Source organism: Pholis gunnellus (assembly GCF_910591455.1).
Source record: "Pholis gunnellus genome assembly, chromosome: 5".
NCBI classification, from domain to species: Eukaryota; Metazoa; Chordata; class Actinopteri; order Perciformes; family Pholidae; genus Pholis; species Pholis gunnellus.
Window position 1 is genome coordinate 4,277,447 of NC_136531.1, and position 18,352 is coordinate 4,295,798.

Here is an 18,352-nt window from a genome sequence, read left to right on the forward strand (position 1 = left end):
CGATGTAGTCATGGACTCCCCCCTTGTGCACACAGAAAGCCTGCGGGTTGAGGTCTAGCTTGCTGCCTGCCCCGATCCTCGAGGCAAAATCCCCTCTTCACGTCCAGGAAAACATGTTGGAAGAACCAGAGTACAACCTCTTAAAGATTCACAGAGAAGACAAACTAGAATCCACAGCTGAAGTGCCTTACAAAGATGGTGAAAAAAACTATTGGCGGCAAAGAGGAGCGAGTATCCCTCCAGGAGAAGTGGACCGAGATGTTTGCGAACTTGGTCGTTTTGGCGTTGGTCAGCACAAGATGTGTGGCACATCTGCAAACTCAGAGACCAACAGAATTGATGGAAGAAGAAACAGTTCTGCCTGCCGTGTTCCCAGTGATGATAAAAAGGCTGAAGATGCAGCAAGCAAGCACCAAACATGTGACGCAGGGATGGTAAATGATGCAGAACTTTCCAATGATCAGTCGTCAAAGTTGCAGAACTCTGTCGATGGTTGCGTGGATTTCAAGCAGGAGTCAAAGGAATCCGTTACTGGTCAAATAAAAAAAGAGACGGGCACAGAAACTGATAAAGTGGCAGCCAACGGGGGCTTTGCTTTGGGGTATTTTACTGGAAAGCTGTCCGAAGCGTACAAAGACGCTGGTAGAAGGCTACAGGGCACACGGGACATAATTCGAAATGTACAAATGGATGATATGAAGGTTGTGCTCTCTCAGTATGTGACCATGATATCCAAGGAGCTGCCACTGATTCATCGAATGCAGCTCAAACCGGAGCCAGAACCTTGCATCCTTCCAGAAAACAAAGTCGCATTGGTTGATCCGTCAAAGGATTGCACCCTTAGTCTTCCTCAGATTTGCGGAACGTCTGCGATCCCGGGCGTCACGGGATGGCCTGAAGGTTCTGTGTTGTCTCTCAAAAACACATGTGCTGAAGTGTTTTATCAGAGGCTGGTCCAGCTGCCTCCAGCCTTGTCTCAGCTACAGTCGCTTTCATCCCAGATGATGCTGGAAAAGTTGGAATCTCTGACCCCTCGAGCAAAAGTCAACAAGCTTGTGAGTATCTTCTGGCTCCAAACTGCGAACATTAAGCAGCCGATCCCAAATCCTGGATGCTTGCTTTTGTCAGAAAAGGACATAATAGTGCTGTCAAGTGGAACAAATTCAGATGACACCGTAGCTATTCGTCACCATTTTAATCTCCTGGAAATCAAGAAGGTCCAGATTAGTTTGGCAGGGCAGCACGTTCGCCTAATTGGCTGCACCGAAGACCCCGTCTTGGTCGTTTTTACCCACAGCAGAGAGCTCACTCAGGAGTTCTGCAAAGCTTTACTGAAGCTTCTTTCTCCTGAAAACTTCCCTGAAGGGACTGAAGATCACCCGTTACTCTCTGGTGACCTCATGGTCCTCTCTCTGGATTGGACGTCGATCGTTCCTGACATCTTCCTGGACTACGGCCTTCACGTCACCTCCAGATTCAAGCGGGTCCTCGCAGACCTGCTCTACATCGTCCACGGGAACATGGACGGTCCTGGCAAACCTTCTCTGGCACACGTTTGTCCTCTGCTCTACACCAGCGTCAAAGTCAAGAACTCTACCCGCGTGCATTCGGATGCCATTTTTCAGTTCCTGCTGACGGACACTCACATGGCTCTTCTCCAGGAGGACGGCGTCTTTCACCCGGTGCCGCGGGGCTCCAGTCTGGTCCCCGTCCAGCCCCAGTTTCGGGGACTCGAACTCCGCAAGCGTTCAGATATCAGATGCCTGTTTGTGAAGACGAATGACAGCTGCCTCGTGGTCGATATCACGTTCACAACTCACAAACCACAAACTCGAGTGAAGAGGATGGAGTTCAGGCGATGCTCGACCGAAGTGCCCTCCGTCTCTGATCGCAGTCGTCCGAGCGATTCCTGGAAGTTATCTTTTGGTTCTACCTCAGAAGCGGTGATGTTGATTAATCATCTGTCTACATGAGTAACTCACCAAAAGGCAGTTTTACCTGTATTCAGTCACAAATGCAACGTACTTACCTGTGTCTTAAAAGGTGATTCATCATCGTACCAAAGTAAAATGGACGCATCTGCAAGTATTTTTAGAATATTTTCTAACATATTTAAAACGTCTGTTTGTCAAATGTAAAGATACTAAAGATTGTCTTTTGAGATGAAGACGCACAGATCATGTTGATGTGAAGTGTGTTAGCTGTAATTTCTCTCGTTTATATGTAGTCTTAATGAATAAATTAATATAATCAGTTTCTATGTATTTAGGAAAGTTCAAACCACTTGTTTGTTTTTAGTCATGTTGACGATTCTTGATTATTATTCTTGTTTGTATTTTTTTGTCGTATTTGGTTTAAAGGGAACATTATGATTATTCGCGGTTTGGTCTAAAATTTAGCAGCTTGTATTTCGATAAAAATGATGTGATTTGATGTCTTGAAGAAAACGGGAGGATTTGTCATGATTTGAAGTGATTACAGATGAAATAGTATTAAAGTAATAATGTTTAATGTGTCAGCAAATGTACAGTGAGAACATGTTAATTGTTTTAACAAGATAATAAAGATTGAACTTTCTGTGATTCCTATTGACTGTTGCCAATCGTAGTTAATCATTCTCAAATCAAGTTCATGACAATGATTGTGATTTCTTTTCTGAGTCAACCCTTTACCCTCCACCATCTTTCTTCTTCTGTGTTTCTGTCTTCTCCCCGTCCTCCCGGTGACTTCTTCTGCAGCACCTGGTCGGCCGTCCTCTCGGGACGAGCTGCGACGGCCTTCAGGAGCCCGTTAAAATCAGCATTCCTCGCTACGTTCTCCGCGGGCAGGGGAAGGACGAGCACTTTGAGTTCGAGGTGAAGGTGAGCTCACTCCGCCGTCTTCATCTTCCTCGTTATCGTCGGTCTCGTTTTTCATCATCCATCTCTCTCTGGCTTTATTTGATGTTAGTTTTTTTATCTACTATCTATTTTAGAATAATCCATTTTAAACCAAATGTGTCGGGATGGATAATATGTTAAATATTATACAAATTTGCATTCAAATTCAGGTTGCACTCTGTGTATTCAGATGTTTAACTTCAGTAAATATTACCACGGTGTGGAAATACACTGTCACAAATAAAAGGTCCTGTGTTGAACTATTTACTGAAGCACAATTATGAAATTGTGTTAGAAAATACTCCCCATGCAGAATGGCCCACTTCAGAATAATGTATAAAATATAAATGGATTACAATTGTTGATCACTTTAATGTTGTAGCTGATAGAGAAACATTTAAGTACTTGATATACTGCTGGGTAGCGTAATCTATAATGCTGCATCATAACGGATTATTTTTATTGTTTTATTTTGTGTTAATAATCTGAATCTGCAAAACAACTAAAGCTTTAAAATAAATGTAGTTCAGTAAAAAGTACAATATTCCCCCTTTATGTAGTGTAAAGTAGCGTAAAATGGAGAAAAAAACAATTGTACTTCAGTACAGTTATTGAGTTACTTTCCTTAGTGGTCACTTTATTCGCTATTTGTTTATTATTGAGGTCATAGTTTAAGATTGTATTGTACTGGGATACATTGTATTCCGATGTTGTGCGATTGTGGAGGTGTTCAGGTTTAGTTGCTCGTTGTGTGAGAGCCTTTTTTGGATCTTTTTTTTGTTGTACACAAAGATTATAAAGCATCAGAGCTGAGTTCGTACAGCGGAAGCTTTGAGTGTAAAAGTGTGTCCTGAGTTTTGATCTCTGCATCAAAGGTTTTCTCTCTCTTTGATCAGATCACTGTGGTGGATGAGATGTGGGCCGTGTTCAGACGCTACAGTCGCTTCCGGGAAATGCACAGGAGCCTCAAATTAAAATACCCAGAGGTGAGCTCAAACCGTTGCATCTGTTTTCTCCGTTGAAACGCTTCACCGGTGTCCCTGAAGTGTGTGTGACGTCCTGGTCTGTGCTTTAGCTGGCAGCTCTCGAGTTCCCTCCCAAGAAACTGTTTGGAAACCGAGACGAGCGGATGGTCGCTGAACGCCGGAACCACTTGGAGGTCAGACATTTGAAATACGGTTTTATTCACACACGAGAGACTAATCATCCTGTTTTCTAAGAAATGGAAATGTTGGAGGTTTGGAAGGAGGAGGGTCACTCTATTTTGTTTTTTTTTACAGCGTTATCTGAGGAACTTGTTCCGGGTGATGCTGTCGTGCTCCAGCTCTCCTCTCAGAGCCGACGCAGACGGCGGTTTCCATCTCACCAAACACGCCATCTGTGAGTTCTCGCCGTTCTTCAAGAAGGGCGTCTTCGAGTACAGCAGCCACGGCACCGGCTGACCCGACCGCGAAAAATTAACTCCAAAACTAAAAGGGGAAAAAAAAAAAAAAGAAGCAGCTCGGTGCCTTTTCTCCGGGGCCTCGGCTCGGGAGAATCGGTCAAAGAAAGGTCAAAGTTGCAGGTCAGTTTCCTCGCCACGACGAAGACGTGTCCGCTGTTAGTTCATGTAGAAACTTTATCACAAAGGTTAAAGTAGGAAATTCAGCACTCTGTTTTAAAGAGTTTCATTTCTACGTTATAGCAATAAACAGCTATATTAAATATATTTACATGCAGCTGTGATGTTTATGGCAACTCCCTCTCGTGTAGTGACCGCACTAAAAGTAGAACAAAGACATTAACACTGCCGTTGTTTGGGGGTTCAATTCCCCGCTGAAACAATTAGGTCGTCCTGTAAATGGTCCGTCAACAAAAAAGTTATTTATCAAAGAAAAATGCCAAAACATTCACTTGATTTAGCGTCTTAAATGTGAAGATTTGCTGTTTTTCTTTGCTGTTTAATGTCATTATATGCAGAATATCTCTGGACTGTTAGAAAACAATGCATTTGAAGATGTCACCTTTGGCTCTGGGAGGTTATTTTCGGGCATTTTTCTCTCATTTATGGCATTTTACAGATAAACATTCAAATTTATCGAAAGAAAAAAGGAATCTGTAATGGCAATGATGATTAATTGTAGTTCAATAACACCATGGACCCTGACTTTTCATTTCCTGTCAGTGAGCAGAGCGAGGCACTAACACAGGTTAACACTACAGAGCACTTTGTGTGAAGATCCGGTTACATTCGGCTTTTGTTCACTGACAAAAAGGATGTGAAGTCCCGGTTTCTGATGCGGGTATAAATAAACATTGAACGCAATCAGTCTCTGCAGACTACACTACATTCTTTGTGTTTGTGTGCGGCTGGAGATCGCAGCGAAACTCCTGCTTGAATGTGTCCGACTTAACGGGAGAGTGAATAATACGGAGACGGCGTGTGACGAAGCTTAAGTCCAAAAGAATCTTAATTAATCTTGTTTGTAGTTTAAAGAAGAGCAGAAAAAAAACAACTTTAACTGTGTGGAAGTGAAGCTAAAAACACTCGCATGACCGTGTTAAAGGGCGGGCTCACAATGGTTCAGAGTCAGGTGAACGCATGAACATAACAGCTTTTTCTTGCTGTGATCATCAATCATCCTGTTCATACTGGACAGTAAGAGATAATGTGTTTCACTGCTAGTGATGGACGACTAAACCCGGAAACAGGAAGAAGAATAACATCCTGTCCTCTAAGTTACCATCAGTGCCCTACGTTGACTTTAAGCTGCTGACAAATGACTCCGAACAGACCGTGTCCAGAAAAATAGAAGTAGTTCTAGTTCCACTGCATTTTATTGACATGTTTATGATAATGTGTCCACCTTTTATCTACTGTACAAATGGAGGAGCAGCTGTAATAAAGTGCAATCCACTACAGCCAGTTTAAAGACCTGTACAGCGTCATCACGTTCTGTATATTTGATATTCATGTTTATTATGCTTTGATAGAAGAACAATATTTGGAAGCTCTGTTACTACAATGTTTTAATGTAAAACTACACCGTACTTATCAGTCAAATTAAACACAGAACCGTTTTGAACGCTGATAGAAACTTTAAGACAAAGACTCACTCAGAAGGTTAATGAACCTTTGAACAATAACTGACTGATGCCAAAAGTTCAAAAATATTGTCCTGTCAGCCCTCGTCTGTGCACTAAGCATTTTATTTTACTCATTATTCGCACGAATATTCACTTTTGAACAACAGCGTGGTCATTCAAATTACATTAGGTGGATGTTTGAAGAAAGAATATTAAAAGACAAGAATGGTGGAGTTGTTGGACGGTCCCGAGGAGCCACAGCCTCCTCAGAAGGTGACGGTGTGTAGTTTTACTCACGGACATTTTTCTTTCTGTATCGGCACAAATTCAAACGCATCTTTGACCGATTAAATACAAATACATTTTTTTCCCCACTTAGTACAAGTACGCAGATTCAAATAATTCATTCAGAGGGAATATTTCCTCCCACTGGCCGCTCAGAGCTGATTTAGTTTTTATATTCCCCAAAAACGTATCGAGCGATTCGATGCTGAAGTCTTCCTGAGCCTCACTGTTGTGCATGAAGAGTCGACCACTCGCTGCTTTGTTTTCTCCATAAGCCATACGTTGTGTGTGTGTGTGTGTGTGTGTATATAAAGTGTAAATGTTGCTGTGCATAAGTTTTCTATACAATATGCTTGTATGTAATGTAAACTATTGACATTGAATGTCAGTAAAGGGAATGTACCACAACATTCAGACTGGTTTTGTTGAGAGGATTGATACTCGTGTCTGTACGGTGAATGCAAAAGGTTCCGCCGGCCATTGCTAAGCTTAGCTTAGCATAAAGACTGGAAACGGGGGGGGAAACTGCTAGCCACGCTATGTCCAAAAGTGACAGAATCCACCTACCGGCACACATTTTCATCTTATTTGTTTAATCAGCACAACAACAAAGTGTAATCTAAATGAAAGTGACAGTCACCAATCAGAACACCACCGAAGTTAAAAGTAATCAAACAAAACCACACTCTAGAGTCCCGCTTACAGCTCTGTGGGGCTGAACTTAAGACTCCGTGATCAGCACTAACCTCTTGCTTTCTTTGGTTTAACACCAAATATAATAGTGGTTCTAAAGGTATTTGATCATAAACCAAAGTACTGGACACTGTGAATTGTTGACGATGGAGCTAGATGAAAATACAAAAGTCAGAGGATCACTAAAGTTATTACAATTCATCCTGAGGGGATCATTCAAAGTCAGTAGAATTCATCCTCTGAGGACCATGAATGTAAAAATCCTCCCAATAGTTGTTGGGATATTTCAGGCTGGATCGAAGTGGTGGAGCGATCACGTTTTCGTTCCACTAAAAGAAGAAATGTTACTTAAGGATTTAGCAACGACACTAATGACACTAAATTAATAATAGTTGTTGAAAAGGCACCAAAAGAAAAGGTAAATGCCCATTGAGGAAATATGAGATCTAGGAAGATACAAATGTCACATAAATGTCTTGAGTCATTAGTTTATTGTTGTTTACCAACATAAGACGTAAGAGTTTACCTGGTAAACCGCGTCATCACCAGCAGCATCAATAGAAAGACATGAATTGGTTGAATAACCAGGATAAAGGACGTCAAAGTTCATTACGAAAATCAGCTGTAAAGTGCTTATTCATTCATTCGTTATGTGACTTGTAGGAAATGATCAAGTGACAGAGAGGCGGAGAGGTCAAGTAGTTTTTTGGGGGTTGGAAAGCATCCAGGAAGAGCAGGTGAGTGTACGCCGGACACCTGGATGACATCATTCTTTGGAGGCAGGTCCAGGAGAGTTCTGTCCACCCAGGAGCCGCTCCGAAGGCCTGAAGGGAAAGTCGTACAGAGGGACGTCCAAATCCTTCAGCTTCTTCTTACAGGTCTGCAGCAGGTCGTCGTACTCCTGCAGGTCACACGCACACACACACACACACACACACACACACACACACACACACACACACACACACACACACACACACACACACACACACACACACACACACACACACACACACACACACACACACACACACACACACACACACACACACACACACGTCATTCAGCTGACTGAGATTACTCTGTTAATTATTAAATAATTGCGTGAAAACCCTTTTAAATGAACTGACCGTACAATCTCGAGCCAAGTCGCTCTGTAAGGCGTCGATGGTGGCTTGTTTAGAATCCAGCATTCCCTACAAGCAGGAAAACACTTTCAGATAGTTGTTCTTGAAGCTCCCACACAAATATTTAAGGAAAATCTTCATTAAAAAGAAGAATGACTGCAAGAGTTGAGTCTAAAACCATGCTAGTGTCCCCTGCAGTTTGCCCTGTTCATGAGGAATCGTATGAAAGCGTTGGACAGAAGAACAACGCACTGATGATTTAACCGTTCTTATAGTGAGTGACGTCGGCCGGGACGAGACAAAGGAAAGATGCGTCTGCATGTTGACGCGCAGGGATTCGCTCAATAACCAAAAATCAATGAATTTAGTCATTTTGAAGTCATTTTTTAAAGTTGTGCAAAGATTTAATTTGGTGGAAATAAAACGATACCTGGAGTTTGTTTGCGGCCCTGCTGCCTGCAGTTTGGTCGATGTTGGAGGCCGACAGTGCGGCGCAGAGCTGCGCCTCCTTCTTCTCCACAGTTTCGGTCAGAGCTGCCAACTTCCTCTCCAGCAGCAGCTGCTTCAGTCCGCTCTTCTGCTGTATGTCCAGGATGACCTCCGTCTGTTTCTTCAACAGCTCGTCGCGCTCCTGCTGAACCTGACGAAAGCAAATAATATGAATCCCCGCCGAGCGGCATGAAGGTAAAAACGTGCGATGTAATAGTTTACCTTCTCAAACGCCTGCAGCAGCAGCTCGTGCTCCACCGACAGGTCCCTCAGCTCCTTTTCAAGGACCTTCACTCGAGCTTTAGTCGCCTGTCGGACACATTATCAGCAATTTAAAGGGAACATTTGTATGATTTTAGAGGGATGGGTTAAATGCAGAAGTTACATTTCGTGTATGTGTATATGACAACAATAAAGTTTCTTCTTCTAAAGTAAGATAGTGATGTTCCATATGTATTGATGTATTGGTGCTTTTTGAACGGGTGTGCAGTGAACGCACCACGATCTTGGTCTTGGCCTGCTTGTAGTCGTCCTGCTGTTTTTGTAACTCGGGAAGCTTCTGCTGGGCTTCCTGCAGAGCTTCGCTCAGACGTTTGTTCTCCTGCTCCGCCGCTGAAAGCTTTTTGTCCACTCGCGTCTGCAGCTTCGTCACCTTCGCAAGTTCATCCTGACAAACGAACACATGAAGCAAGAGTCACCTAAACAGAGCTGTGCCGTACTCTAAGTTTTCTGAACATCTTCACGACATGTAAACGTTAGTTTATGAATCTGGATTAGTAACTAAAGAAATTCTCTGATGAATGTGATCAAATTCTGGTTTGTGAACCAAATAAAATAAAGAATATTTGTGAATTTGATTGTAGATTCAGGACATTTTTCTGTGGCGGCAAAATAACTAACTGTGATTGTTGACGGTGGAGAAAACTGTCCTGATTGGCTGCTAAAAAATGTTTTAAACAATTTCACTTGAATTATCAAATAAATACAAATAATTAAATTCTAGTTTAGATCAGTCATCAGAAGATGCAAAAATGCTAAAACATCTTTATGAAACAATACAAAATAATTATAGAAGTAAATTTAATTTATTTAGCTCAGGGGGGGGGGGGAGTGAGGTATTTGAAAGTTAAAAATAATATACAAATATATTTTATTTATATATTTTCATTAGTTTTATTTAAATCTGTTCGTCGTCTCTGTGTTTTTGCTCATCTGTTCACTTTTCTTTGTTTTTCTGTAGCGTCTCGTACCTTCAGCTTGTTCTGGTCCAGCAGCAGCTTCTTCTGCACAGCAGAGTAGTAATCGTCAGCGCGTCTGAGCGCTCTGTCGTGCTCCTCTATCAGAGTCACAACGCTGCTTTTCCTTCTGTCCTCGATGTCGTCGAGCTCGGCCTGACGCTTTTTGGCCTCCGCTTCGGCCATCGACTGCATTTTCTCGTGATAGTTCACCTGCATGGCTATTTGAAAAGCAACAGGAGGGAAAATGTTAATGACAGGTTCTGACGGGAGTTTCTGAATTAAACTCGAGAGATCGGGTTTATTCACCTCTGATTACTTTATCACGGTTCTTTGCCAGCTCCATTAACTCCACCTGCTGCTTCTGTGGAGAACCACAAGGCGACAGGTCTACGGTGAAGAGAAAACTAGAGACAAATGTAAACACTAAAATGTAAAAGTGAAGCCGGCTCACCAGCTTCATCTCCTTGATGGTGTTTTCGTTGTGGAGCTTCTTCTCCCTGAAGTCGGCCTGCAGGTCGTGCAGTTCCCTCTGAAGCCCGAGCTCCGACTGTGTGTGCTGGTTCTGGACCAGCGTGGTCGAAACGACGGCGTCCACCTTCAGCCCGGAGATGGTGCCGTGGTGTTCAGACAGGACGTGCTTCAGCTTCTGCTTGTACACCTGGACACCAGCCATCAAAAGGAGGTGTTTAGAGGTCAGATTCATGCACCTAAATGGGAAATTCAACATACTCCATTCAATCGGTTCAATCGTGTCGTGATGGTGCGATCATGTCCTGTTATTTATTTTACAGAATGTGTGTGTGTGTGCGCGTGTGTGTGACCAGCTCACAGTAATCTCCACTTGGTGGCGCTCCTCTGCCTCCTCTCTCTCCCTGTGTCTGTTCCTCAGCTCGGCCTTCTGCTCCTCCAGCCTCCTCTTGGAGATTTCCCAGAAGGCCTGGATCTTGTCCCTCTCCAGCTGGAAGTAGCTCCTCTCCTCCCGCTCTCTGTCCAGCTCCTCTCGGAGGCGGACGATGTGCTCCTCCAGCTGGAAGGTCGCAGAGACATTTGTGACAGTTCATAACATTACGTACACTGTGCTGATAACTCTTACTTTTACTTAGGTAAGGTTGGGAAAGCAGGAGTATCTTCACAGTGTGGTATTAGTACTTTTACTGAAGGATCTGAATACTTCCTCGTCACTGATTACAGCTCACTCTCTGGACCTGTAAGTGACTTTTACTGGACCACCAAGTGAGCATTTCGTGTCTCTTCATTAAGAAATCAACTGCTGAAGAGTTTTGAACCCTGTTGTTTTAAAGAAATTGTTAAACTGTTGAATGAATTAAAGTTGAATCTCAGCTTTTTAACCTTACATTCAGCGTTTCATTTCAACCACAATGTGTTGGAATACACAACAACAACAACAACAAAATGTGTCTTTTTCCAAATCCTCACGGACTGGACCGTGAAGCTGGTTAGCCTTCCAGCTAGCGTTAGCTACTTAAACACAGTTACATAGCCTTTGAGGCCAATGTTAGCTGTGTTAGCATCTGTGTTAGCATCGCCCTACAGCTCTGACCTGATCCTTGTGAGGCTAATGTTAGCCGTGTTAGCATCGCCCTACAGCTCTGACCTGATCCTTGGACATCTCCTCCGTTGGAAGGCCGTCCACCACCGACTTCCCCTTCACGGCCTTTTTGCTTTTAGTCTTGGGTGGCTGGAGAGAAAAACACATCACCATTAAAGCACCCTTTTAATTAACGTTAGCTGACCTAGCTTAGCTTAGCTAGTCTCCATGAGAAGCTGGCATCTGGCTGAAGCTACCACGTGCTAACTGTTAACCAACGACATATAACGATGATATAAAAGGAGTTTACTCACCATCGTCAAATATCGTAACACGCTCTCAAACGTTGGGAGCAAGAATAAACAGTAGTTAGCCTGTTAGCTAACAGTCAGCTAACGGTCCTCTGCTCAGAGCTAACACGAGGAGCTGTCATGGCAACGTCTCTTTTGTTGTTGCTTGTTGTCATAGATACAGATGGATGGACAGATAGATAGACAGACAATATATATTCTTAGATATATATTTATATTTATATTGTACATAGTAGTTAAATGTTAGCATTAATGCATAAATGCTTAGTTTCTCTGTTCTACTGTCTTAATGTCCTTATTTTTATATTTTTCTTGTTTATTTGTATATTCTATGTATGTACGTTGAGCGCAATGTGTAAACTAGAGTCAAATTCCATGTATGCGTAGGTATACATGGCCAACAAAGCTGATGCTGATATATGAACATAAAGAACAATGACAAAGGATTTGGGATATCAGTGCAGAATGGTGGTAATAGTGCAAATGGAGGTGCAGTGTGTCTGATTAAGAGTTCATCAGAGTGACGGCCAGTGGAAAGAAGCTGTTCCTGTATCTGGTGGTTTAAGAGGAGAGCTCTGGTTGGCTGTCTGGAGGAGCTGCAGGAAAACCTGAAGATCAAGGTCCAGTCTCTCTCTCTCATATATATATATATATATATATATATATATATATATATATATACACAGCAGATGATACTCAAGAATATATATATATATATATATATATAGATAGATGAGGTCATCTGCACCCAGCACAGGGAGCCACTTTTCAATCGTAGCTTCCGAGATTGTGTCAACAGGTTTTAACAACTTCTGGTTAAGACGTGTTCCAGTATATGCATTTGAAGCCTTTCATATGACACTTTAGCAGCAACTGATTCTACACTTTATTGCGGTCACTGTTGTTTTAAATTCTTGAGTATCATCTGCTGTGTGGGTGAATTAATCAGTGTTTGTTTGTAAATGATCTCATTTGCTGTGGATTTCTAAAAGTTAAACTTCCTGTTCCAGGGAATAACGTTCTCATGACGCCTTTTCTTCTTCATTGCTCATTTTATTCCAGAGAATATTATAACAACATATCTCCTACCTAGGCTTTTAACTCTGCAACAAAACATAGTTGTTTAAATAAAATATATTATTTACAATCTGCAATATGTCAACTGTTTACTGGCTCAGGTGGTTCTATGACTTGTTTGTGTTGGTTGGCTGGCTGATCTTTGACAAATCCCCAAATGACACGCTGGCTGAGCCTCGCTTTGCTGGTTTGGCCTGAGAAAGACAAAAACAATATGGAAACGATTAAACCAGTTTTTATACATAGAGAAAAGAGAAGCAGCGTATCGAAACCAGCAAAACCCAAACTGAACACCCGTCTCACCTGAGACTCATGAGGCTTCCAGCCAATCATGTAGAGGATCTCGAAGGTGGCCGGGATGGACCCGTCCTCGTTACCATACATCTCTGAAACATTTTCAAACAAACACAGACGATAATAAGGAAGCAACACTTTTGATAGAGCTAGGCTAGTAGTTCCCTCTGCTTCCAGTCTTTGTGCTAAGCTAATCTCTGTACTGGTTAGAGGCCAACCAGAACTTCATCGCTAAATTGATAAGTGACTCAATGGTTTGATGAAATGGACCATTCTGCATCAGAATCAGTATGTTGCACATGCAAGGAATGTGAGCTGGTGGATGGTGCTTAACATTAAACAATCAACACAGTGCAAAATACAAGACATTTACAATAAAATATAAAAATATGGTAAATAAACAAGAGTATATTAAAACAAGTATATTATTAAAGTGTCAAGTGCATGATGAGTACTTTTACTTTTAGTATGTAATTGTTCATATTTTTGTAAGTTTTAAAAATGCAGCACTATTATAGGAGTATTGTTAGACTGTGGTATTATTACGTTTACTTAAATAAAAGAGTACTAAATATAGTTTAATTTACCTAAAACAGCTGGTAACGATGAAATGGTGCATTTGTTGGGAACTATTTTCAGTAATGAGTGTTTGTGGCAGCAAGACGGTGTGTGTGTGAGTCAAAATAAACTACAGCCAAAGCTATATCTGTAGTCCAGCTGTAAGTAAATTAATGAATGTGTTAAATCTGTAAAACTGGAGACTGATCTAATGTAAGAAACTACTGGACAAAGCTGCTGTTGGTCTTTGTGTGTTTTCATCATTTAACAGGAAGTGTAGCAGCCGATCCACTCACCTTTATAAATGGCTGCTGCTGCTAATATGGCGTCTCTGTGCAGCAGCGATCTCCTGTTCCAGGCACAGTTACTCTCACCCATGCCTACAGAATACGCAAATAAAAGTTTGTAAATCATGCAGAGTAAAAATGTTGTCAGACTTGGTTTGAAAGGTCTGAAAACCGTAAATTCATAGTGAATCACCGGATTTCAACTGAACACATTTTAATATAATGAAATAAATACAACACCACATGTTTCTGATCTCAAACGATGTCAAGAAAAACACATTGTAAGCTGCTCAAAAGGTACAGAAACTGCACTGGTGGAACCAATTCTAAGAGCTCTTTAATGGTACTTGGAGCATAAATTACCGAACTCAAGGAAAGTAAAGTTTAAAACTTGACACTAAAGCGTTCAGCACATTAACAGCTTTGATATCCAGCTGGATTCAGACTCTGCGGGAGTTTCTTTTACCTTGAAGGTCGGTCATGACTTCAATGATTCCTGGATACTGAACCTGAACATCATCAATGTCCTGAAACAGAGTGAAAGAAAGTGACAGACGAGTTTTATTAAATTAGTTAAAACATGTAAAAAAGGACGCACACATGTTCTAATATCAACTGTTTTTATTTATATGAATGTGTATATGTGACAAAATTTTGTTTAAAAAAAAAAATCTTTTAACGTTATAAAAGAAAAATGAACCAAAACAAGCTTCCAGTGTGTTCAATCAAAGGAACTGGGACAGGTTATGGAGGCTAACTGGGTCTGACAGCACCGGTGTTTCTCACCACAGTGAGCATGGTGAAGCCGGCCCGGCCCAGCAGGTTGCCCAGGTCTGTGACGGCGGTGTAGGGGGAGACGTGGGGGGAGAAGCCTCCCTCCCTCTCGATCTCGGCGAGCTGGAGGGAGCACCGCAGCTCGTAGAGGGTCTCCCCGCCCACCATCGCCCCGATGAACACCCCGTCCGGCTTCAGCACCTGGTTGATCTGAATGGAGGAGGAGGAGGAAGAAGAGGAGGAGGATACTGTCAATGTAAACACCTCAATCCTCCAAAAACTCTGGTATTCACAGAGGCGACGAGCCTCTACAGCGCCGTGCAGCCCACAATCATACATGATGTTGATGATTCGATATCATTCGTTTGTGGTCGAACGACAGAAAGCTTCTCACCTGTTTGAGAGCTCCAGGCAGGTCGTTAATCCAGTGCAGACTGAAGGAAGAGAGAACAACAAGTTTAATGATACACACTGGAGACATTAAAAATGCTAAAAACGTGAGCTACAGATGCATCAGTAGAGAACATCTACCCGTCTACAAGTGGAGGGACTGCAGTACTTAAGACAGTAACTAGTACTACTACCACCACCATTAGGGGTTTCAGTTTCATTTGCACAATTTAAAAAATACACAACCATAACAAAGAAAATAATTAATATGCAGTGCAGGAAGAGGCAGAAAACCCACTGGGCTTATTTGATGCTTAAACTAAATAATGTTAAAATGTCACAACGTCAAAGAGAAAACAATATGACGACATAACAGGAGAAGTTATTAGTGTTGTTTTTAACAGTTCAGAGTAATTGAAGGAGAACACATCGGGCTCTGGGGATTTGCAATATATATTTTCCTTCATTTCTGGGGTTTTATGACGATTTTAAAATAATTAAATGAAAAGAAGTATATATATAAATATACAGTATATACACACACACACACACACACGAGTATGTGTTTACAAACCCAACTGTCATAAAGAAACGTGTTGATAAAATGGAGAGAATGAGGTGAACAACAGGACAAAAAGTAAGATTAATTAGTAATGTTTTTGTTTTTGTTTATCAGAGAATATAATCATATGTAATTTTGTGGAATATTCATAAAAAAGTCTTGACACCAACTGTTGTCAGTAAAATGTCTTAGCAGTGTCTTCCTCCTACAATGTGGAGAAAAGCTTTAACCAACATACAGAAAGAAGTATCAATCACCTCAAGCTGCTCACCACCAGGTCAAAGGTGTTTTCTTTAAACGGCAGAAACTCCTCGTCAGCAAGAACGTGATGAGTCGGGATTTCCCCTCGTCTCGTTTGTTTCTGAAGATCAGAGACATCAATTCAATTCACATCAGCCGTCGTGTATCAGTAGCATCCATTGTTATTCACGGTGTCATCAGTCCAGGATAACTGCAGTAAGTGATCATTTTCACCAGGGTTCATTCATCTTCTATCAATAATCACACTACTAATGTACACGTGATAGTTTTATGGCTTGTTTCAACTCTCACCAGAGCTTTCTCCGAGACGTCCGTGAGGAACAAACGCTCCACGACATCCTGAAACACCAGAAAGCACAAAACACAAAGTCAGCTGTGGCAAAGTGTGTAATAATCTAAGCATTTAACTCAATTAATGAGATTATTTGGGGCACTGAGAACCAGTGTTGCAGCTGAAACTAACACGCGAGCACCCACATGCACTGACTGTACCTTGCTTAAATGCTCTGCAATGTGACTTTTTCCACCGCCGACGTCCAGAGCCAGAGGAAACGTCCTGAGAAGACAGGAAAGAAAGCAAACCTGTGTAGGAGTGTGTTGATGTGCGTTTGATTTAGAAACCAGATGTCTCGTCATACACTCACCTCGTAATGTCATAGACCCGATCTGCCACTCGACTGCCAACCTGCAGAACAAAGATCAAACTTGTGTCGCTGTGTTTTTATGGTTAAAGTAGAATCTGTCTTCCGGAGGCCAAAGATGCTGCTGGATTTCACGAGTCAGCTTCTACTCTGCACGGACTCTCGAGTTTCATAATAAAACAAATAAACCTCAAATTGTTGGTCAAAAAATCTGCCAAAAAAAGGAGCAAACTAATCAATTTGTCAGTGAGATGAAAATTAGTTTAGTTTGAACTTAATTTCTTCATCATTTTTAATGGCGCATATATCAGTATAGACTGGTTATATTGTCTCTTTGTTTCACCATCTCATTTGTATTATATATGATCTATCGATTTTCATTGTATTTATGTATTTGTTCTGGAGCTAGGCGTCTAAGAATTCTCTTATATATTGTGTTATGTATGATTGTGAATGTGACAACTAAACTCGACTCTTCATGACTTTTTTTTTAACACACCTGTTTCTAAAGATTTCCAAAAGCACATTTTTTTTATTTTAATTTATGAAAATCAATAAAAAACTAAATTATAAAACTAACCAGCTATAGATATTGATTTTGCATGTTATCTTATTTCTGGGGATCAAAAAATATGTAATTTTTTAACTTTTCTCTAATATTTGATATTATATGTTAAAGAAAATGTTCTGTCCAATTAAAACTATTCAAATAAAAACCTCAAAATTATATTTAAAAAATACATTTAGATACTTAGGAATAGCAGCCAATTTTAATGAAATGTGTTTATTATAAATAATTGCTACTTAATTTTCTGTCAACCGGCTAATTAATTAATCGACTAACTGTCGCCAGCTGTAGTTTACTTGTATAAACTGTTGGGTGGTTTAATTAATAAATAAACGTAATATTTTATAACCTGTTTGTGTGTTTAATGTGTAAAACCTGACATTTGTAAAGTGAGTAGCTGTCAGGTATGTAATACCGAATAATAACACAGAAGAAGAAGAATAGAAAAGGACCATGAAAATAAAGTAAAGTACAAATACCTCAACTGTGTACTTAAGTACAGTAAAATAAAATAATATAATGGAAATTATGGGGTAAATTAACAGGATTACAGTAGCATAGTGGATAGTGCAAACAAAAAAAAAGATCTAAACAAGTATAATAAATAAGTAATAAAACAGTAAATAATATTAAATAGGTCCACAATAACTACAATATTATACATACAGACAGAATACTTGTAGTACTGCACAGTGTATTTATATTATAAAGTAAACTACTTGAGTAGAAGTACTCTGCAGCAGGTGCGTACCTCGTCCCTCAGGTAGTCGTACTGGTGTCCGTCCTGCAGCGACGCTGCCCAGTTCTTCTGCCTCTTCTTCATCTCCCGGTTGAACACGTTCATGGTGCCTTTGCCGCCCGCCGCCGACAGCCCTCTGCGGGGTTCACACCGCGGTCTGCAGCCGGAGGACGTGATCCAGCTCCGGCTGGCCGAGGAGGAGGCTGCAGGACAGGAGCCGGCTGCCCGCAGGACTCTCCGACACACCCCGCTGCTCATCGGTTTGCTGCTTCAAGGTCCAAATTCAGTTGTGAATTTAAAGCATTGTTGTACAACAGCTGAGCTGACTTCTTCCTGTCCTCCACACGGAGTGACCTCCTGCAAGGGGAGGAGGGAACATGTGGAACTGGATTCCACTGAGCTCGTTGGAAACAATGGAACTGGATCACAGACTGGATGTATACTGACAATGTCATTCAATGTAAACACAAACATTGTTATGGCTACAATATTAACAAAGTAACTATGGTTGAGTGACATTACTAAGATATTAGACTAAGAAATATCAGATGATATTTAATCTAC

The 18,352-nt window shown here is 41.3% G+C and overlaps 3 protein-coding genes across 6 annotated transcripts in view; 1 reads left to right on the forward strand and 2 right to left on the reverse strand.

Moving 5' to 3' along the window:
- Window positions 1-6,630, forward strand: part of kif16ba (kinesin family member 16Ba) — a 23,149-nt gene extending 16,519 nt beyond the window's left edge. For 2 of the 4 annotated variants that reach the window (XM_079159182.1, XM_079159183.1), the window contains 4 exons: window positions 2,739-2,861; window positions 3,776-3,865; window positions 3,955-4,038; window positions 4,160-6,630. In XM_079159182.1, the coding sequence (XP_079015308.1) occupies window positions 2,739-2,861; window positions 3,776-3,865; window positions 3,955-4,038; window positions 4,160-4,321 (459 nt within the window). In that variant the 3' untranslated portion in view covers window positions 4,322-6,630. The other 2 variants (XM_079159180.1, XM_079159181.1) reach the window with 1 other exon arrangement.
- A 774-nt stretch (window positions 6,631-7,404) lies between these two features.
- LOC306696291 (dynein regulatory complex subunit 4-like) lies at window positions 7,405-11,760 on the reverse strand. The gene is made up of 11 exons (XM_079159874.1): window positions 11,641-11,760; window positions 11,393-11,476; window positions 10,607-10,804; window positions 10,229-10,435; window positions 10,084-10,138; window positions 9,790-9,995; window positions 9,039-9,206; window positions 8,762-8,848; window positions 8,481-8,690; window positions 8,054-8,119; window positions 7,405-7,824 (listed from the first exon to the last, which is right to left on the reverse strand). The coding sequence occupies exons 1-11, from the start codon at window positions 11,641-11,643 to the stop codon at window positions 7,690-7,692; spliced, it is 1,419 nt and encodes a 472-aa protein (XP_079016000.1). The 5' UTR covers window positions 11,644-11,760; the 3' UTR covers window positions 7,405-7,689.
- Window positions 11,761-12,693: 933 nt separating this feature from the next.
- ndufaf5 (NADH:ubiquinone oxidoreductase complex assembly factor 5) lies at window positions 12,694-18,140 on the reverse strand. Its single transcript, XM_079159334.1, has 11 exons — window positions 17,801-18,140; window positions 16,485-16,525; window positions 16,333-16,396; window positions 16,132-16,179; window positions 15,837-15,940; window positions 15,022-15,061; window positions 14,640-14,837; window positions 14,320-14,380; window positions 13,863-13,946; window positions 13,018-13,100; window positions 12,694-12,908 (listed from the first exon to the last, which is right to left on the reverse strand). The coding sequence occupies exons 1-11, from the start codon at window positions 18,044-18,046 to the stop codon at window positions 12,822-12,824; spliced, it is 1,056 nt and encodes a 351-aa protein (XP_079015460.1). The 5' UTR covers window positions 18,047-18,140; the 3' UTR covers window positions 12,694-12,821.
- Between the last annotated feature and the right edge of the window lie 212 nt (window positions 18,141-18,352).